The sequence below is a fragment of the Mirounga angustirostris genome, unplaced genomic scaffold (assembly GCF_029215605.1).
Source record: "Mirounga angustirostris isolate CCGP_5_RB_7025 unplaced genomic scaffold, mMirAng1.0.hap1 SCAF_2, whole genome shotgun sequence".
Lineage (NCBI taxonomy): Eukaryota > Metazoa > Chordata > Mammalia > Carnivora > Phocidae > Mirounga > Mirounga angustirostris.
In genome coordinates, this window is record NW_026991710.1 from 89,034,582 (window position 1) to 89,053,978 (window position 19,397).

General features: G+C 39.0%; 1 protein-coding gene and 1 pseudogene across 1 annotated transcript; both read left to right on the plus strand.

Moving 5' to 3' along the window:
• The first annotated feature begins 1,753 nt into the window (after positions 1-1,753).
• On the plus strand, positions 1,754-1,831 carry LOC123849013 (small nucleolar RNA U3; annotated as a pseudogene).
• A 1,952-nt stretch (positions 1,832-3,783) lies between these two features.
• OSTC (oligosaccharyltransferase complex non-catalytic subunit) lies at positions 3,784-15,054 on the plus strand. Its single transcript, XM_045880613.3, has 4 exons — positions 3,784-3,991; positions 7,936-8,029; positions 10,125-10,322; positions 14,474-15,054. The coding sequence occupies exons 1-4, from the start codon at positions 3,853-3,855 to the stop codon at positions 14,490-14,492; spliced, it is 450 nt and encodes a 149-aa protein (XP_045736569.1). The 5' UTR covers positions 3,784-3,852; the 3' UTR covers positions 14,493-15,054.
• Positions 15,055-19,397: the final 4,343 nt, after the last annotated feature.

Consider the following 19,397-nt stretch of genomic DNA (forward strand, 5'->3'; position numbering starts at 1 on the left):
TAGAGGCTCCCTGGCTGCCACAGACATTACAAGTGATAATGGATCTGCTGAGTTATATGGCCTGAGTGACAGAGCAGTTTGCTCAGCACACTGGACCTATTGCAGAGGCTTTGCTTATTCTGGGTCCCACTCAAAACTAGCAGTTTATTGAATTACTCATTAAACAGATGGAATAGCATGACCAGATGAAGTCACTACATGATTAAATATACTTTAATCCGCTGTTGTTCTCCAAGATCCTTTTTTTTTTTTTTTTTTTTTTTTTTTTTGTAGAAGGGTTGAATTGGCTAACTCAATGGGATGTGGTAGGAATTGCCACTCTGCAGCTTTCAGATGTCTGACGGTGGCGTCAGTCTCTGCAGTCATCTGGTTTTGGGCTTTGGTAGATAAAGGCCTTTCTATTGGTTCCACTTAGTCTTTCCTGCCATAAGAGCCCTCACTCTATGGGTCAGGACACCAATGTGGGGATTCTTCCATATCTGAATATGTTTATGCCAACTGTACATCTTAGAATTAATCCCCACATTCTCACCATCTCTAGAAGGAGAAGTAAAATGAAAGCAGTGATGGAAGGAAACTCGTTCCATGTGTCCCTGTTGTTACAATGGGCATGTACCTATGTTTTACTTGTGAATTTTCATTTTCAAAATTTTAAATAATAACAATGATAACAACAAAATTCACAATCTAATATTGTATTAGGAAGAATTTGATACACGTGAGACATGATAGTGCCTCACCCAGTGCCCAGTTAAGCTGGGGAAACAAACACACTCATGCTTAGACAGAACCCAGAGGTTCGTGAGACCGTCAACACAGCTGCTAAACGTCTTTGTAAATTAATCTGGGCTAAAATTGTGTATTATTATCTGACAAAAAACCAAAAAACAAAGCTATTAATTTCCTCCCTAATACATATGCAAAAGAACTAAAGTCAATAGTATCCATAGTCTTGATAGCTCTAGTTTGTTTAAAATTTACTTAAAAACTTATTTGTGGGATTGTCCTTCTTTTGACTGGCAGGGCCGTTCCTGACTTCTAGGCTTTTAATTAATATTTCCTACATTAAACATGAAAATCTTTGCAGACTTCAGTTTTATGCTCGTTTCTTCCTTGAGTGTATATTTGCTTGTGCATAGTAAGAATTAATCATTTTTGCTTTTATGTATAAGTAACTTAAAATGATAGGCTCTACTGTATACAGTGCTTTAAATCTGTGTTTCTTCCAACATTTGCCCTTCTTCATCTATATAAAATATCTACCCACTGAATGATTCAATGGTATGTTTACTTAAGGGTATGCTCTAATGTCCATGGTTATATTCATTATTTCCTTGGTTTTTGGTTACAGAGTTTATGTTGTGTTTAACCAAAACACTTTCTGCAGAAATATTTTTGGTTAAGACACAGATGGTAACAGATGTACGTTTTTATTCATAAAAGGTTTTTTTTAAATACTTGGTTTATAGAATATTACAAAGTCAAATTGGAAAATATTTCAAATTTTAAGATGTTAAAAATAATGAAGAATTGGTTTCTGGAACAAACTTACATTTTGGAACAGAGTAAAAAAGTGACAGTAATAAGTCAATAAATAGATGAATGTGAAGTTTTGACTAGGTGGTTTTATTTTTTACTAAAAAATGTATATTTTTAATTTAAAGAGTCTAGGTTTTTTCCACAATGCATATAGAATTATTTGGTCCTAAAATATAAAGGAAGAAGGATAAACTTGTCCCATCTTAAACATCTCAAGATTATACTTTCAGGGATCATTTCTACAGTTCGTTACTAGAGAAGTTTCTCTGAACGTGTAGAGTACCCACATTAAACATCTCAAATCTTATTTCCATTTAGAGCAATTGCCTTCAGGTCTCATCCAATCACAGACTATACTATACTTCTTAAGTTTCACTTCTCAAGCTTCAGTTTTGTCATATGTAAAGTGCTGATAGTAGTATTTCCCTAATCGAGGCGTCATGAAGATTAAATAAGAACCAGTGTAAATCATTTAATATAGTAGCTGTCAAGCAGTGGTTAATTAATATTAGTTGTCCTCCTGAAGCTCTAAGGGGAGCTTAAAAACTTTTAATTTCTTACAAATCAAAACCACAATGAGATACCACCTCAGACCTGTCAGAATGGCTAAAAGTAACCACACAGGAAACAACAGATGTTGGTGAGGATGTGGAGAAAGGGGACCCTTCTTACACTGTTGGTGGGAATGCAAACTGGTGCAGCCACTCTGGAAAACAGTATGGAGCTTCCTCAAAAAGTTGAAATTAGAGCAACCCTACGACTCAGCAATTGCACTACTGGGTGTTTACCCCAAAGATACAAATGTAGTGATCCGAAGGGGCACCTGCATCCCAATCTTTATAACAGCAAAATCCACAATAGCCAAACTATGGAAAGAGCCCAGGTGTCCATCGACAGATGAATGGATAAAGATGTGGTATGTATATATACAATGGGATACTACTCAGCCATTAAAAAGATGAAATCTTGCCATTTGCAACGACATGGATGGAACTAGAGGGTATTATGCTAAGCAAAATAAGTCAATCAGAGAAAGACAATTATCATATGATCTCATTCATATATGGAAATTAAGAAACAAAACAGAGGATCATAGGGGAAGAGAGGAAAAAAATAAAACAAGACGAATCAGAGAGGGAGACAAACATAAGAGACTCTTAATCATAGGAAACAAACTGAGGGTTGCTGGAGGGGAGGGGGGTGAGAGAATGGGATAACTGGGCACTGGGTATTATATAGGACTGATGAATCATTGACCTCTACCTCTGAAACTAATAATACATCATATGTTAATTAATTGAATTTAATAAAAAAGTGCCTCTCAAATTAAAAAAAACTTTCAATTTCTATGTTTTTCCTTATTTTTTTAAGGCAACATAATTTTAATTGTTCCAAAGTTTTGCTTATTTATAAAACTATGGGAACTTCAGAAACATTCTGCTTTATAATACCCAAAAAAACTTCCTATGTATAAATACTGGTTCTGCTGTAAACCCACTTCATTATTGCTGATATTTTGGAGATGGAGTTTTAATAAAGAGAGAAACCAGGATGATTTCAAGATTTTCGGCCAGAAAGATTTTAGCATTTATGAAGATAGGGATGGCTGTGGGAGAAGCAAAGTGGAGTAGAGGACACGCGTTATTTAAAATAGTATTTTGGTCACGTCAAAGTATCAGCTTTAGGCATCCTGTGGAGATGTCCTCTTGATACTTTTGATACATCTGGACTGGGTATTTTAAAAATTTTCGTAATATATTAGTTTAGCAATTATTAGTAACAATTGTTATTACTGTCCCCGCAACTATATCGGGAAGTAAATGTTCAGCAACTGGGGCTTTCCGAGTCTCTTGAAAAATCCGCTAATATAAAAGGTAGAATTTTCCAAACGTTCCCATTCATCCCGCAGCTCTGGGAACCCAGAGCGCCCGCATCCAATCAGCTTCCATATCCCCAGCGCCGGCGAGTGGGAGGGGCTCCGATGGATTAGGTGCCCCTGCTTCTCCGGCTTGGCCACGTCTGACGCCCTGCAGGTCCTTGAAGGTACATAAATCACCTGCCTATTCGTTGGCAATAATCGAGCTTCTCATTCAAATTTATGATTAAAAAAGCTTGAACACACATAGCTTAAAATCATATTGTTTATCCGTTCTTCATAGTTTTTTCTTTTGCCGCTAGGTAGACAAACTGCCTTCTAGAGTTGCGGACCTGTAATCCTCTTCCCGGCGCACGCGCCGGCGAACGGGAGGGGCGGGGCTGTTTCCGGGTGGCGCGTGGGGCTTGCGCTCGAGAGAAGCCCCTGCCGCCACCAGCATGGAGACTTTGTACCGCGTTCCGTTCTTAGTGCTCGAATGCCCCAATCTGAAGCTGAAGAAGCCGCCCTGGGTGCACATGCCGTCGGCCATGACGGTGTACGCTCTGGTGGTGGTGTCTTACTTCCTCATCACCGGAGGTAACTCGGGCTGGCTGGGGCCGAGAGGCCCTGAGACGCGGAGAGCCGGCCCGCCGCCGAGGCGCGTCTGTCCGCTCTCAGCCCCCCGGGGGAAGCGCCTCTGTACTCTCGATCTTTTCGGAGGGTGGAGGGAATTTCTGGGGTCTCAAGTATTAACGGCCCAAAGGTTTACTTGCCCTCACGCCCTGTTCTGGCCTCTGAGAGGCTACTCATTGTTCTCACCGTTCTCACGCCCATTGCCTTTCCGCACCTCTAGCATCTTAGCCTAGGGATCCGAATCCAATATACCTTTCAAGCCCGTATTGTTGCTCTCTTTATTGCCTGCCGTTAAGTTTTTTGACAGAGATCCTGGAGGAGTCTAGTCTTGTCCATTGTACTTCCATGGTTGGTCAAGAGCGTTTGGGACTTTTACTTCCTTTGTCTATAGTCCCTGGAACCTTGGAAAAGACTTGACAGCCCTTAGGTTTGTTAGCTCACACCTAAGGGTCTGGTGTTGCTTTTTTGCCCCGATCAACAATAAATGTCAATGGAATTTTCCGAATTCACGGTTTTGATAAATATTTGAGGTTGGAGTTAGATTCTCAGAAGGTGAGCAAAAGTTGAGAATTTAAAGAATTAGGAAAATAGCAGCACTTCTCTGCGGAATGTCATATCCTGTTTTTTGGTTGTTGCTGTTGTTTTGTTTTTTCAAATACAAAGTTGCAAAAGGGGCGTTGTTTTGTATAGTGATGAGTTGGCGATCCAGCTAGTCTGACAGCCACCACCCTTTGAAGCCACAGATTCAGGATTTGCTCAAGACTGTTCTTCTGTACTTCAGATTTGGGGATGTGGAGCACTTAATTTGGAAGTTATAAAATCGAAGTGTAAAGATTAGGGACAGCAAAAGTGGCTCCGTTTTTAAGGGACTAGCCATAGACATACTTATTTTCATAGATGTGAAAAGAATTGGTACTGAAGAGGGAAGAATCTGAAACTATGAGGGCTTGGTACTAGAATGTGATTTTGAATCTATTCCCCACTCTCAATTCAGAATCATGATCGTTAACTTGTACTCATTTAAGTAAAACACATTTTGAATATTTTAGATATTGGTAAGATACTGTCCTAGCATTGCATTAGCATTAACATTTACTCAGCACATTAATAGGTACTGTACTGAATAAATGAAATTTAAAATGCATGTGATTAAAAAAAAAAAATAGAGTCTTCATCTGCTTTTATCTGCTAGCCTCTTTCTCCTAACCCTTACTCCCTTGGAGCCCAAGGCTTTGTTAGAAGCCTCACAGTTTTCCTTCTGTCCACTGATTCCCTGTTGATTGTTGTAATGGGGAGATTCTCCGCTCCAACCCCAGGGGCAGATTGCAAAGGATACCTTTTAGTGGCCAAGGCCATGAGGTATCTCATACAAGGAATCGGTTTTGCCACTGGAAAGGAGTCTCTTCTAAAAACTGTGAGTGTACTTGTATAAATAAATAATATTTATTGCTGAGAATTATTCAGCAAATAATGCATTGAGCCCCTATTAAATTCCAGGCACTTGGTACTGGGAATAATAGTCAGTGAAACATAAGGATGCTGTCCTCCTGAAGCTTGTAATGTCATGGTTGAGACAGGTTAAATATCACAAATCTTTTTCCACAGAATTATTTTTTTCATTACAAATTACCAGAGATTCATTGAAGGGAAAGAACAAGAAGTTACGAGAAAATAATGGGAGTTGGGAACATCATTTATATTGGAGTGTGGTTCTTAGGGAAATGACATGTTAGCCAAAAATCTGAAGAATTGGGGGAAAGGTAATACTAGGCAGAAGGAAAAGAATGGATAAATATGGAATCAAGAGACCAATTAGGTGGGTTTTGTAGTTGATTGAGACTAACTATGTTGGTGGCAGCAGAGATGGAGGAAAGTATAATGAAAGATAGTTTGGAAGTACATTCAGTAGGTCTTGATGGATTGATTGGATGTACGGATTGATTGGAGAGAATGAAGTATGAAGGAATCTTAACTTTGAGCATCTGAGTAGATGGAAGGGTCATTTTCTGAGATTGAAGAGATGAAGGTTTTTTGGTGGGGAACGGTGAACCAGAGGTCACTTCAGGATATGTAATAGTTGGACATAGCCAAGTACAATTAGCTGGCTATGTCAAGTTTGCTGCTGTGAGTCTAGAATTGAGAAAAGAGGTCTCCATTGAAATTGGTTAATAACAGATTTTTTTTGAAATCCTCTCGTAAGCCAGATATTGAAGAACATAGAGAAAGTCCCTGTTCTTAGGGAGCTTACATCTAATTCTACTGATGCTAACATTTGATAGGTATTGGCACACTGACCATCATTAATCATCAGCACATGGAATTAAAACCCTGGGAAGGGATGAGATCAGTTCAGGAGAGAATGTAGAAAAAGAGGACAGTGGATCAAGCCCTAAGGAACTCCCAACATTTAGTGGTTTTATAGAAGAGGAGGCCCTGCTAAAGGTGTAACAAGAAAACGTGGACAGGAGTGTCACAAAAGCCAATTTTCCTCCAAATAAAATGGATTTAGTAAACTGGATTGAGTGCCACTGGGAAGCCTCCTAAGATAACTGAAAAATGTCCTTTGAATTTGGCAACATGGAGATTACTGGCAACTTTAGCAAGAGTAAGATCAGTGGAGGCAGATGCCAGGTTGGAGTGAGTTGAAGAATGAAGGGTAAATGAGGAAGGGGAAAAAAGTTTACCTTTTTTTTTTTTTTTCTTTCCAGTAGGAAGTCTGACTTTGTTTCAAAAAGGAAGTATAGAAATAGGATGTTAACTAGGAGGGTTTGGAGTCAAGGGAGAGTTGATGTAGGGAAGGAGAGGTTGAAAATATAGACAGGAGGAGAGCTAGCCAAAGGATCCAAATCTGTGAGAAGGTGGAAGGGGATGGAGTCCTGATCATTGCAGAAGGAATCCCACATTGATAAGAGGAGGGACTCTTTCTCTTGTAGCCGGGAGGAAGGAGGTAAGGATGGATGCAGATGCTACTTTATAGATTCGGTGGTGGTGGAGAGTTTAGGGAATTCCTGTGTGATTGCTTTGTTAGTCAAGGGTGAGGGAGACACAGTCTTATTATGCTTAAGAAAAGCTGGAAGTGAGGATGTTGGAGAATAGTAGAAAAGGTAAAGAGTAGATGTTGGCAATGGGAGATTGGGGAAACTATTAATGTTGATGGACATTAGTATTAATGATCACAGTGACATTGTGACCTAAGTGATGGACATTAACATTAATGATCACGAATCTCTAGTATTGCTTGTCTGCTTGTTGGTATGATTTAAAAATGTCTCCTTATTTTATATTTAAGCAAGAAAATTTATCTAATTACCTCTCAATTGATACAAACATATCCAAGCATACGTGGAACATTTTCTTGAACTAAAATATAGCCTTAATATTAAATCTCCTTTATTGTGGAGAATTGGAGTATCTTGAGTATTAGAAACAGTTACTGAATGAATTTCTTTTATCAAATACCTGTTTTAGAGATAATATTCAAAAATATTGAGTTGAAGTTTTGAATGGTTTATCTAAAGTTTAGGAGATTAGCTGGGTTTCACTTGATTATCATAATATATCACAGCAGTCCTATTGAAATATAAATGAACCTTTAGAGACATGAAAACTCTAACCCTTTTTAAAAATTAGGAATCCAGGGGCTCCTGGGTGGCTCAGATGGTTAAGCGTCTGCCTTCGGCTCAGGTCATGGTCCCAGGGTCCTGGGATCGGGCCCCACATCGGGCTCCTGGCTCAGCGAGGAGCCTGCTTCTCCCTCTCCCTCTGCCTCTCTCCCTGCTCATGCTTTCTCTCTCTCTCTTTCTGTATCTCTGTGTCTCAAATGAATAAATAAAATCTTAAAAAATTAAAAATTAAAAAAAATAAAAATTAGGAATCCATTCTAATCTATACTATTGTCTTTCATATAGGAATAATTTATGATGTTATTGTTGAGCCTCCAAGTGTTGGTTCTATGACCGATGAACATGGACATCAGAGACCAGTAGCTTTCTTGGCCTACAGGTAACACTTACTTTTTTTTTTTTTTTTTTTAAGATTTTATTTATTTATTTGCGAGAGAGAATGAGAGACAGCACGAGAGGGAGGAGGGTCAGAGGGAGAAGCAGACTCCCCACTGAGCAGGGAGCCTGATGCGGGACTCGATCCCGGGACTCCAGGCGCCCCAACACTTACCTTTTTGAATGGTTTGGTGGGAAGGAAGGTTGCTTGGGTATGGATGTTTTCTAAAAATGTAGTGAAACCTGTGGGTCCATCTGCATTTAGGTAATACCTAAAATGCTAACTTCAGAGATGGCAGGAAGTGGGCAAGAATAGAAGTATGTTACTTATTTATAGGTAATAAAATATTTCACAGTGATTGACGTGATTGCTTATTTAAAGGAAGGTATTGATTTAAAATACATTTTGGCTATTCTGGGGATCAGCAAACTGCGGGTACCTATTTATTTGTACGTCATGTTTTATTGGAACTAGGCATGCCCATTTGTTTATATACTATCTGTGGCTGCTTTCAAGCTACAGTGGTATGTGTGACATAAACCATGTGGCCTGCAAGCCTAAGACATGTACTGTCTGACCATTTAAGAAAAAAGTCTGTGGACCCCTGGATTATACTATCAAATAAAAAAAAATAATTTTGGAGATTTGGGCATTCCATTTCAGTAATGAAACACCATTCCAGTGTGGTTTGGTTCATCTGAGCAGTGCTTATAGTACTGCTTTCTAAAATCCACTTGAGGGGCGCCTGGGTGGCTCAGTCGGTTAAGCATCTGCCTTCGGCTTAGGTCATGATCCCAGGATTCTGGGATCGAGCCCTGCATCGGGCTCTCTGCTCAGCGGGGAGCCTGCTTCTCCCTCTCCCTGCCGCTCCCCCTGCTTGTGCTTGCTCTCTCCCCCTCTCTCTCTGTCAAATAAATAAATAAAATCTTTAAAAAATAAAATAACCTCCACTTGATAACTGTCTACCAAATATAGCTATATATTTGCATTTACACTTATTTTAATGGTATTCCTGCATAGAATATTCCCGAAAAGATTATTGTGATTCTTCGGGAGTGAGGGAAGGCGATCTTGATGGTAGGGGAACCCTTCATAGTGTTGTCATTGGCACTGTTTGAATTTTGACCCTAGTGCATGTATTGTGTTTTCAGTTAAAGCAGTTAGCTAACAAAAAATACCTCCCGTCACATATACCTATGTATAAATTATCCCTTTAACAGAGGAATTTGCTTTTTGGGGATCCATGAACTCAGAGTTTTGAAAGCTCTGTATTCCCAGAAAAATCAGATATACATATATATAAAAATTTGCATATAATTCTAAGGGTTTATAGATTGCTGGAAATCCTTGTGGGGTTCATGGAGCCCTGGGTAAAAACACTTTTAAAATTTTCCCTTTGAAACAACATTATTTTTATTGATTGATTATTAAAAAAGATTTATTTGTTTATTAGAGAGGGAGAGCGTACACACACGTGAGTGGGGGGAGGGGCAGGGGGAGAGAATCTTCAAGTAGATGCCCCACTGAGTGTGGAGCCCCATGCGGGGCTTGAGTCCATGACCCACTGAGCCAAAACCAAGATGCTTAACCAAACAGATGCTTAGCCATCTGAGCCAGCTAGGTGCCCCAAGAGGTTTATTAATTCTCATAAAACTTGTAGAAACATTTCTAACCAAGTCAGAATTTGAAATTGATAATAGAAATTTAAATGCCATAATTTTTAAAAGCTAAACAAAAGTTACGGGTAAAGAGTTCATATATATACACTAATTGGCTTTTTAAGCTAATAAAATCTCAGCACTGATTTTACATAGACAGTTGTGTTAGTTGAGGTTTTAAAACTTTATGAATAAAAGCTCCATGAAGACACAGATTTTCGTTGTTGTATCTCCAGACCCTAGAATAGTGCTTGATACATAATAGGCTCTCAATAAATTTTGTTGACAAGAATACACAGAAATGTGGTAAAATAGTTTTACTGGTAAGAATAAAAAATTAGCACAAAAATATTTTAGCAGAAATAGGAATTTCAATCTAAAGACAAGTATTTTATTTTTCTGGGAATTTTCACTTACTGTTTCGCTGTGGTCTTTTTCAGAGTAAATGGACAATATATTATGGAAGGACTCGCATCCAGCTTTCTGTTTACAATGGGAGGTTTAGGTTTCATAATCCTGGACCGATCGAATGCACCAAACATTCCAAAACTCAATAGATTTCTTCTTCTATTCATTGGATTCGTCTGTGTCCTATTGAGTTTTTTCATGGCTAGAGTATTCATGAGAATGAAACTGCCGTAAGTTATTAAGTACTTTGTATAATCAGCAATTTAACTTCTGTTGCAAGGTGGTAAAATAATTACTTGGATCACATAAAATCATGGGAGATTTAATTTAACCTTCATTTAAACAGATAACAGTTTTGAGAACTAAAGAAATTTGTGACTTGCTGGAGGTTATAGCTGTGGTTAGTAGCCAAATTGAGATTCGTAGGTCTTTCTGAGTGTTATCTCCGTACTGTTATTTTACTGTAACGTCACTGACTGGTGATACTGTTTCTTTAAATTGCTTTTTGGTTAATCTATAAAATATGGGATTCCAGTAGTAATAGTGATAGTAGGGAATATTATTGCTGCTCTTTGAGTACTGATATGAGGAAAACCCATTAAGCCTTGGACAGGAAATTATTGCCTCTCCAAAAAGTTGGGAAAAGGATTTCGTGTGTGTGTGTGTGTGATGCAGCTAAATCTAGGATTTAAATTCTTACGAGGAAGGAATTTATGTTTGCAGGCCTGATAAGAAAATTTTGTTGCAGAAAACATACAATATCTTTAAAACAAAAACAAACTGGTTTTGTGGCAACTTTTATAATTCCATTTGAGATCGTTATTTGAAATGTGGACAAGTCTGATCACATTTCCCTATATTCTGATTGCACCTATGGATGTATTAGGAACTGCAAACATACCATACAAAGATTAGCTCTTAGTAAATTCATTTTTTAGGGAATATGTTAAACATCAAGTGTCAATGATACTGATTTCTTAGAACTGATACTCCCTTATTTTATTATAAGAGACATTAAAAGGGAATACAGTAATGTGTGTGAGCTTCACAAGTTCACTTGTTCTGTGGCTTCACCTGCCCATTGTCTCTAACACATCTGAAGTAGAATGGGCAGACTTCCCCTGGGAAGTCAGAAGTACTTAATCCTGCAGTCATGTTCACATCTTAGCAGGGTGGGAAAAGAGAGCAGTGTTCTTTGTCAGCTGAATATCTGTGTAGCCATATAGTTCCCTCAGACTCCTCTGCCAGTGGCTCTTATTTTTGTTTGGGGAAAATAGTTTTGGGGCACCTGGGTGGCTCAGTTGTTTAAGTGTCTGCCTTTGGCTCAGGTCATGATCCCAGAGTCCTGGGATTGAGCCCTGCATCAGGCTCTGCTTCTTCCTTTCCCTCTGTCTCTCCCCCTTGCTTGTGCTCTCTCTCTCTCTCTCTCTAATAAATAGAATCTTTAAAAAAATAGTTTTGGCCATTGGCTAAATTGTATGAAGAATTACGTACTTCAGCATCCTCTTTTTGTTCCTCTTTTTTTTTTCTGCCCTGTTGGTAAAGGTATATTGGTATGGAAGAGGCTGAACTTTTCCATAGCCAAACAAGAAAAGAGGAGGCTCCCAGAGAGATCAAGAGGCTACTACAAATTAAGCAAAAGAGATGGAACTTTTGTAGGCATATAGCAGAACAGAAGTGGGCTGGTTTTGCCCATAGAACGAGATTTATTTTTATTCTACCTAAGCTGCTCATTCTTCCTTATGGTTTTAGGTCCTCTCCTTAGGATGTGAGTGCTTTTCTTTTTAGCTTGGGCATTTGACATGTAGGATAATAGAGCTATTTACTGCTTTAAAAAAAAGCTTTAGAAAGTGCTTAATTAATTCTCTGGACTGCCTCCATCTTACGGTTTCAATTATTTATGTAAATATTTGTCTTCTTGTCCCCATTTGTAGGCCAGCATCCAAAATTGCTGACTAAGTGAACAATAGGAAATAGGGTATACTCCCTTTATATATACTCTCCCAGGTGTAAATTATATTTAGATTTAATCCAAGCAGAACAATGGTCTAAACAGATAATTGCTTCTTCCTGTAAATTGTCATGCAGCCTAATCTAGGATTTAAATTTTTAAGAGGAAGTAATTTATGATTCCTTTTTTGATATGATTCCTCATCTGCACCTCCTAAAGCCTGGTTCCTGGGTGCAGAGTGGGAAGAAACGGACCATTTTAGAAAAGAAAGGGAAGCAACAGTATTGCATTTTCTGGAATGTTTGTAGGCCCCAGACAAGATGATGAGCCATGTCTGTGGGCCTACATGTTGCACACAATAGGGCCATGGTTAGTATCACCAGCAAGGAGGGGATATGTCTGTATTTTTGCACACAAATGATCTTTGATGTTCTAACATATATAAACAGTTTGATGCATAGTAAGTGGAACAGCAACAACAAAAGGACATTAAAAAACACCGGTAACCAAGGGTGTTTTCAGATAAAATAAGTTGCTAGCATCTGAGATAAAGGATGGCTATGCTGTGTAAGATTCATCATGATAACCTCCAGGGTTGAAGTCTTTCACAAAGAGTTTGATATCTTTAGTAAGAGGAACCTTTAAAAAGGAAAAAACAATAGCAATGAATTGGTACTTTTAGTTTTATATTTTCTTTTATGCTCTTTTAGAGACCTGATGTCTCCCCTACAGGTAAAATTTTACAAATCAAAACATGGCTTTATTTGATGCCATATCTTTTGTAGAAACAGGGGCACTAAAAAAATGAGTATTTCTTGACTATTTACATATATGACAGTACATTTAAAGTGAAAAATCAAATTGTAGTGCCTAATATTTTTATAGTACTAGTACAAAGTTACAGAAAACCAGTTTTCATTTTGAAAATAAAATACTTCTCATATAATTCATAAGATACTGTATGTGGGATTGTGTCTGTGCCTTGGGTACCTTTTAAATGTGCACAGGTTTAAAGAAATGATGTTTGGGTACTGGGTGGGAAACTTTGGTATAAATTTGTGCTTGGTTCTTCTGAAAAATAATGGTCATTAGATTCTCTAGAGTCTTCACTATTAGGGTAGTTTTGACCTAAAAGAATCATAAAAGTGAAAAAAATAAGAGATGGCGTGCTGTGTCATGTGTTGATGTCCTAAAATTAGGCAAAGTGTTTGGTGGGAGTGGAGAGATGGGTTTCCACTCTTAGGCGAGTCTGTTATGAAGCTGTATAAAATAGTCTATTGAATAGATATTATGCAACTCAGGACAAAAGGCTTGTTTTATTTTGTTTGTTTATTTTTAAAGATTTAGTTATTCGTTTGAGAGAGAGTGGGGGGAGGGACAGAGGGAGAGGGAAAGAGATTCTCAAGTGGACTCCATGCTGAACGTGAGCCCTACTCCCGGCGCTGACAATTCCAAGACCGTGAGATCATGACCCGAGCTGAAACCAATAGCCAGATGCTTAACCGACTGAACCACCCAGCCGCCCCCAAAAGGCCTGTTTTAGTCAGAGTGACAAAAATTGCCTTTTTAGCAGTTTGAGCTGGTGTTTATTAAACCTGATGAGAAAAGCTACGGAGCTCCTGCCTAAGTCCTAAGATCATAGGATCAGTTCGGAGAAAAAATTCTAAAGGAAGGGGGAATGAAAAATAAAAGTAAGAAAATAATAGTACTTTACTCAATTAATGTCATTTAGGGACTAGGAGAATGCATATACATGATTTTTCTGTGTAATTGAAATTTAATTCTACATGTGCTAAAAAACGTTATTTTACTCCTTTTTGACAGGCCACTTTATGAAGTGTTTGTTTTATTGCCTCTGTAACATTCACATTTGCATTTAGCAGATATTTATTATTTGATAACGTTACTTGCTGGACACTGAACATGAAGCATAATTTTGCCTTCTTGACTCAGGGTCCTTTCACATTTAGACTTAAGTAGACACAACAGCACTTTTCAGTTTTTTAGTTGATTTCCTTAGTGTAACCTGCCATTTCTCCATATTATTATTGTATACCTATTGGCATTTTCCTTTCCTTCCTCTTCATTTTGTTGTTAATTCTGTGATTTGAGGAAATAGGTAACCTAGCTGTGTGTTTGCATTTTAAATCAGTCCTGGTTGAAGGAGAGCTTCATGCCCTGCAGGTGTGTGAGTGTCTTTTCATTTGCTTGCAGGTTTGGAGCATATTGGTTTGTAACTTTATCCTTTGAGGGGAAAGGATAATGGAAATGAAGCCCAGTAATGTAGTGAGGCAAGATGCGAAATAAAAACCATAAGGAGGAATCACACAGTTACATTTTCAGATTGTCATTTGATTCATCATAAAATTCGGGCGCTTCGAAATGTTGCTTTGTATTCACTTTTTGTGTTTATAAATTTTATTCCTACAGGGGCTATCTGATGGGTTAAAAAATGCCTTTTGAGAAGAAATCAGTGGATATTGGATTTGCTCCTGTTAATGAACTTTTAAAGGCTGTACCAATCCTCTGATGTAAAATATGGAAAAAGAGTGAAACAGCAGAAAAGAAGCATCTAGTGAAAAATCGGAAGCATATTACTGCTTGAACTAGAATGTCTGCTTGGTATCAAAGAGACAAGCTGATCACAGTATTTTTTCCTGCTGGCCTGTGCTGATGTCCCAACAATGTTAAGTGACATTTTCTTCTTAGTTTTTCATTTCTTAAAATATACTCCATTTCTACAGCTATAATGTTGAATAAAGTGATTATTTTTTACAGCCCCCTTAACATTTTTTGGAGATGACATTTCCAGCTTTCAAAAATTAGTGTAAAATCAGGTAGCAAGATCCCAAAAGCTGAGAACTCTGGGCAGATGATCAGCTTTACCTATGGTGCTTTGCCTTTAAACAGAGTGTGTGAGAGTACATTATTCAGATATGTGTGCAAGACTGTTTTCGTGCACAGTAAGATGTATGAAAGGAGCAGAAATAAATAATTTTTCTAATTAATAACTTTTATATTTGTGTTTTATGAGACTGATGTGCTGCCCACAGCGCCAAGAAGGCCGCTTATGTGTGTGATTTATTTTTTTAACGATTTTATTTATTCATTTGACAGAGAGATAGCGAGAGCAGGAACACAAGCAGGGGGAGTGGGAGAGGGAGAAGCAGGCTTCCCGCCGAGCAGGGAGCCCGATGCGGGGCTCGATCCCAGGACCCTGGGATCATGACCTTAGTGGAAGGCAGATACTTAACTGACTGAGCCACCCAGACGCCCCTATGTATGTGATTTAATTAACTGATGGTATGAACTTTTTGGTCCATAATTACTCATTCTTGTGACTCTCAAGCTACTCTTAGTAGGTCTAAGGTCTCAAAATGTAGTTGACAGGTTGTCTTGTGAGGTTGCAATTCTGTATTCCTATAAATATTCAAGCACGGGCTGCATATATATGTTGTAAATGTGGTTGTATGAGATGAAAACTCCCTTCAGGCATTCATTTTCAGTAATTAACACAATTTTGAGCACATCTAAAAACATCTCTACACCAGTCGGGTCTTGCCCTTCTTCTCTGCAGGCCTTTTGGTTCTCCCTGACTAGCCGTGAACGTCACTTCTCTAGTGGCTCCATTACTTCTTATCCCAAGATCTTTAAGGAAGATTCTCTCAGGCGATTTTTTTTCTAATTCCAAGGATGATTTATATGTAGCCATTCATTAAGTTAAAAGATTCATTTATTCAAAAAGTTTTAAGTACTTACTATATGCCAAGTGGCCTTGAGGACTACAGGGGTGAATAAGACAGATAAAGACTGTATTCATAGAGCTTATATTCTTGTAGGGAAACCAGATAAACAAAAGATAGAAAATGGTTGTGAAATGTCAGATACTGATAAATGCCAAAACCAAAAATAAATGAAGTTACTCGTCTGTACTGTAGTGATGAGAGACGGGAGAGGAGGTTGTTCTACCTCAAGGCTCAGAAAAAGGAAAACAAGACCTGCATTTACTCACCAACTTTAAAGGCTTGATTTAACTTTAATTGTATTTTCTGTTATTTGGCTGTATTTTAAAACCTTGGTTAAACCAGATGGACAGAAGATAACTTAGGACTTCCAAAAGGCCTTTTCCTAAACGGAGTAGTGAACAGTTCCTGTTAAACACCACAAGATGGCGCTATTGAAGTTTGGTGTGTTTTTGTCTGCTCTTTTAAGGTTTTGTTTTTGTTTTTATCATAAATGTATCTTTGCTGAATACAATGAAATATATTTAAATAACTGCTGATAAAATTGCAGGGTTTTATGTGAAGAAAAAAATCATTGTGTCTTGTACTGGACTTAAAATGCTTTTAGGATACAAATTAAAATGGCACAGGCTGAAGGGAAGCCTTTCAAGTATTATCATTATTAACATCAGCAGAAGTTAAGTGAATGAGAAAGAGACTATACTGATAGGCTAGATTGGAAACAAACTAGTCTGATTTTACTCCAGAATTCTCCAGGAGTTGATGCTAACATGGAGTGAGGAGTGCAGAATGGTCCCGTGAAGGGTAAAGCAGACATGGAAGGCTAACCAGGGGATGCTGCCATTTGGTGATGCGGAGCTGACAGAGTAGCCGTCAGGCCCATGGGAAACTCCGGAGAAGAGCCTGCCTGTTGGAGCAGTTGGGTGGAAATGGCCAGTCCCTGCTTATCACTGCCGGGTCTTCGGCCTGAGGCCACCTCGAGATGAGCAGGATCGTGGCCAGAAAGCTGAGATGTGAACCCTGACAAAGCCAACAACTGGAGGCTGCCACCTAGCCCCATGCCTTGCAGTTAGCAGTGAGTCGGTCAAAGGGATCTGAGTGGCACGCCTCTGCCACAGATTCATGAAGAAAACATCACACGATTAAAAGGCGAGCAGAAATCCTGTGTATCTAGATAGTAAAAGAAATTGTGCTCTGATTGCCGGTACTTGAATTGGGAAGTGTGAGGTGACTTAGGTTCTTAGTAAATGGTGCATACCTGAAGTGTAGAGCTGGAATAAAGATTGTTGTCCCGTTTCACTAGTAAGTAAATTGAGATTCATTTGCTGCAGTGCTTGCCTCCACATAGCAGACCACTTGTTTCCATTATGTGCTGCTATCTTCTGGTACAGAAGGTCAGTCCTTGAACATAGTAATAAGTCTACATTTGTTGATGAAAGACATAATGCCAGATGCTGGGTTAGATCAATGAGAGGTTATATCGAAAATGAGGGGTTATATAAAAAATACAAAAGCTTGTTAATGTGGAATTTATAATCTAGTGAGTATATACAAATTGGCCAATCCTCTCTGCTTATAGGAGCACATGGGAGGAGCACCTAAACCCAGATTTGGGAGGAGGAAAGGCTTAATTTGTTGGAACAGTGGGCCTAAAAGTTTGAAATACAACTACACTTTTCCCAAAGCTGCTTTGTTTTCCTTGTTTTGCTTAATGTACAATATACAACATGTACTAAGACTCTTAATTGCAATGAGAGAAAGCGAGGCTATCTGAAGCAAAGGGTCATTTATCAGGACACTAGAGTGTCATGACACTCAAGGTAAGGATGCTGCTGGGCATTAGGAGTGCCAGAATTGAGGAGATACTACTATAAGGACTCATGTTTATTTCTGACATACTCTATGATCTATCTGCTCTATGCTTTTCTCTATATACAACTGGTCACTTCTATTCCTCTAGTTGAGAGTGGTGGGAATCATTCCTGTCAACCTAGCTTGATCCTTACACTTGACAGCTTCAGCCACTTTAGACGACATTTACAGTGATCTTTTTAAAGGCGCCTCTTTCAAAGGAAACCCTACCTTTTCCCTCATCTTTGGCCTTCCTGCCCCAGCTGCACCCAGTTGACAAGCTGCCTCTTTGCAAGGTTATCCAAAGTCCAGTTGTTATTAAATTAATGGAGTTTAGTTCATATAATTTGCCATAAATTATGTGAGACAATTCAAGTCCTAATTTCATTGTTCATGATGAGATGTCCTCTAGCTTCTGTTGAACCTGCCAGTGATAGAAATCTTTTTACCTCTCAAGGCAGCCCATTCCATTTTCAGATCTCTCTCTCTTTTTTTTTTTTAGTGAGGGGGAGAGAGAGCGAGAAGGGGGGGTGAGGAGGGGCAGAGGGAGAGGGAGAGAGAATCTTAAGCAGGTTCCATGCCTAGCGCATGAGCCCGGGGTGGGACTCAATCCACAATCCTGAGATCATGACCTGAGCTGAATCAAGAGTTGAATGCCTAACTGACTGAGCCACCCTCAGATCTCTTTGTCTTTTAAAAAGCTATCTTCTGGTTTGCTTTAGTTCGTTGGCTTCAGGTCCACTGCTTGTGTCTGTATCTAGGCATATCTAACTGTACTGTAATGACAGCCAACAGTTCCAATATTGAAACTCTTACGAGCCTCCATGCTTTCAGGCCTACTGTTACTAGCTTTTCAGGCTCAGAAACGTGGGGTCTGGTTCCTTTAGGATCACTCTTCTCTCACTGCACTCTGGTTGTTTATATTCCTTTAAAATAAGTTCCCTGAAAGACTGTGGGTTCTTAGATTGACATAGCCATTTTGGTGGCTACATACTTCTCATAAGCTTTATTAATTATCAGGATTTCTACAATAGTTACTGTGGATCTCAACGGACGATACCACGAGTTACCAGGAGCTCAGAAGGGGGGTCAAGTCAGATTTGGATTCCTATTTCAGCTCTGCCAATCACCAGCTGTGTCACCATGGCCAAGTTACCCAGATTCTCTGAGCCTCATCTTCTTCTTAGTAAAATAAAGATAGCAATACCCATCTTATAGGAATGTTCTGAGAATTAAATGAGATAACGCACAGCCTCTGGAACCTGTCAGGTGCTCTAGATGCTCTAGCAATGTTAGGTCTGTACTTATCTTTAGTTATTTTCCCTTCACCCCCTGTAGTTTTATTTAATGCATGATTATGCATTCTCCTCCCCGGGGATAGGAGTGGTGGATATGTGCACACATAGGCATGTGTGAGCACTATAATTGAAGCACGGAATGTCTGCTTTTTATGTCCATTTAAAAAAGTGTTTTTACGACTTGCGTTGTATCCATGGCAGGGTGGAAACAGTTCCACGCGGCAGACAGCATGACGCCACCATCTACTGAAGGCCAAGGAGCTGCCTTTGGTTAATAGATGGTGTGTTGCCTCTTCAGAAAGTCCATTTCTTCAGATGAGTCCTGATGAGGATGAACCTTCACACGTGCCATTAAGTGCTTATGTTGGCCACCGTCCCACCTCAGAAAACGGGTTTTCTCTTGACAGCAGAGTGTGGGCGCCAGTCTAAACACTGAGCACTCAAGGTCTGACCTGGTTCATA

What these genes read in the sequence shown, in the direction of transcription:
- OSTC (XM_045880613.3), top strand. Translation starts at nt 3,853, where the DNA reads ATGGAGACTTTGTACCGCGTTCCGTTCTTAGTGCTCGAATGCCCCAAT. An exon ending in TTACTTCCTCATCACCGGAG is followed by an intron (nt 3,992 to 7,935) that starts GTAACTCGGGCT and finishes TCTTTCATATAG; the next exon opens with GAATAATTTATGATGTTATT. An exon ending in GTAGCTTTCTTGGCCTACAG is followed by an intron (nt 8,030 to 10,124) that starts GTAACACTTACT and finishes GGTCTTTTTCAG; the next exon opens with AGTAAATGGACAATATATTA.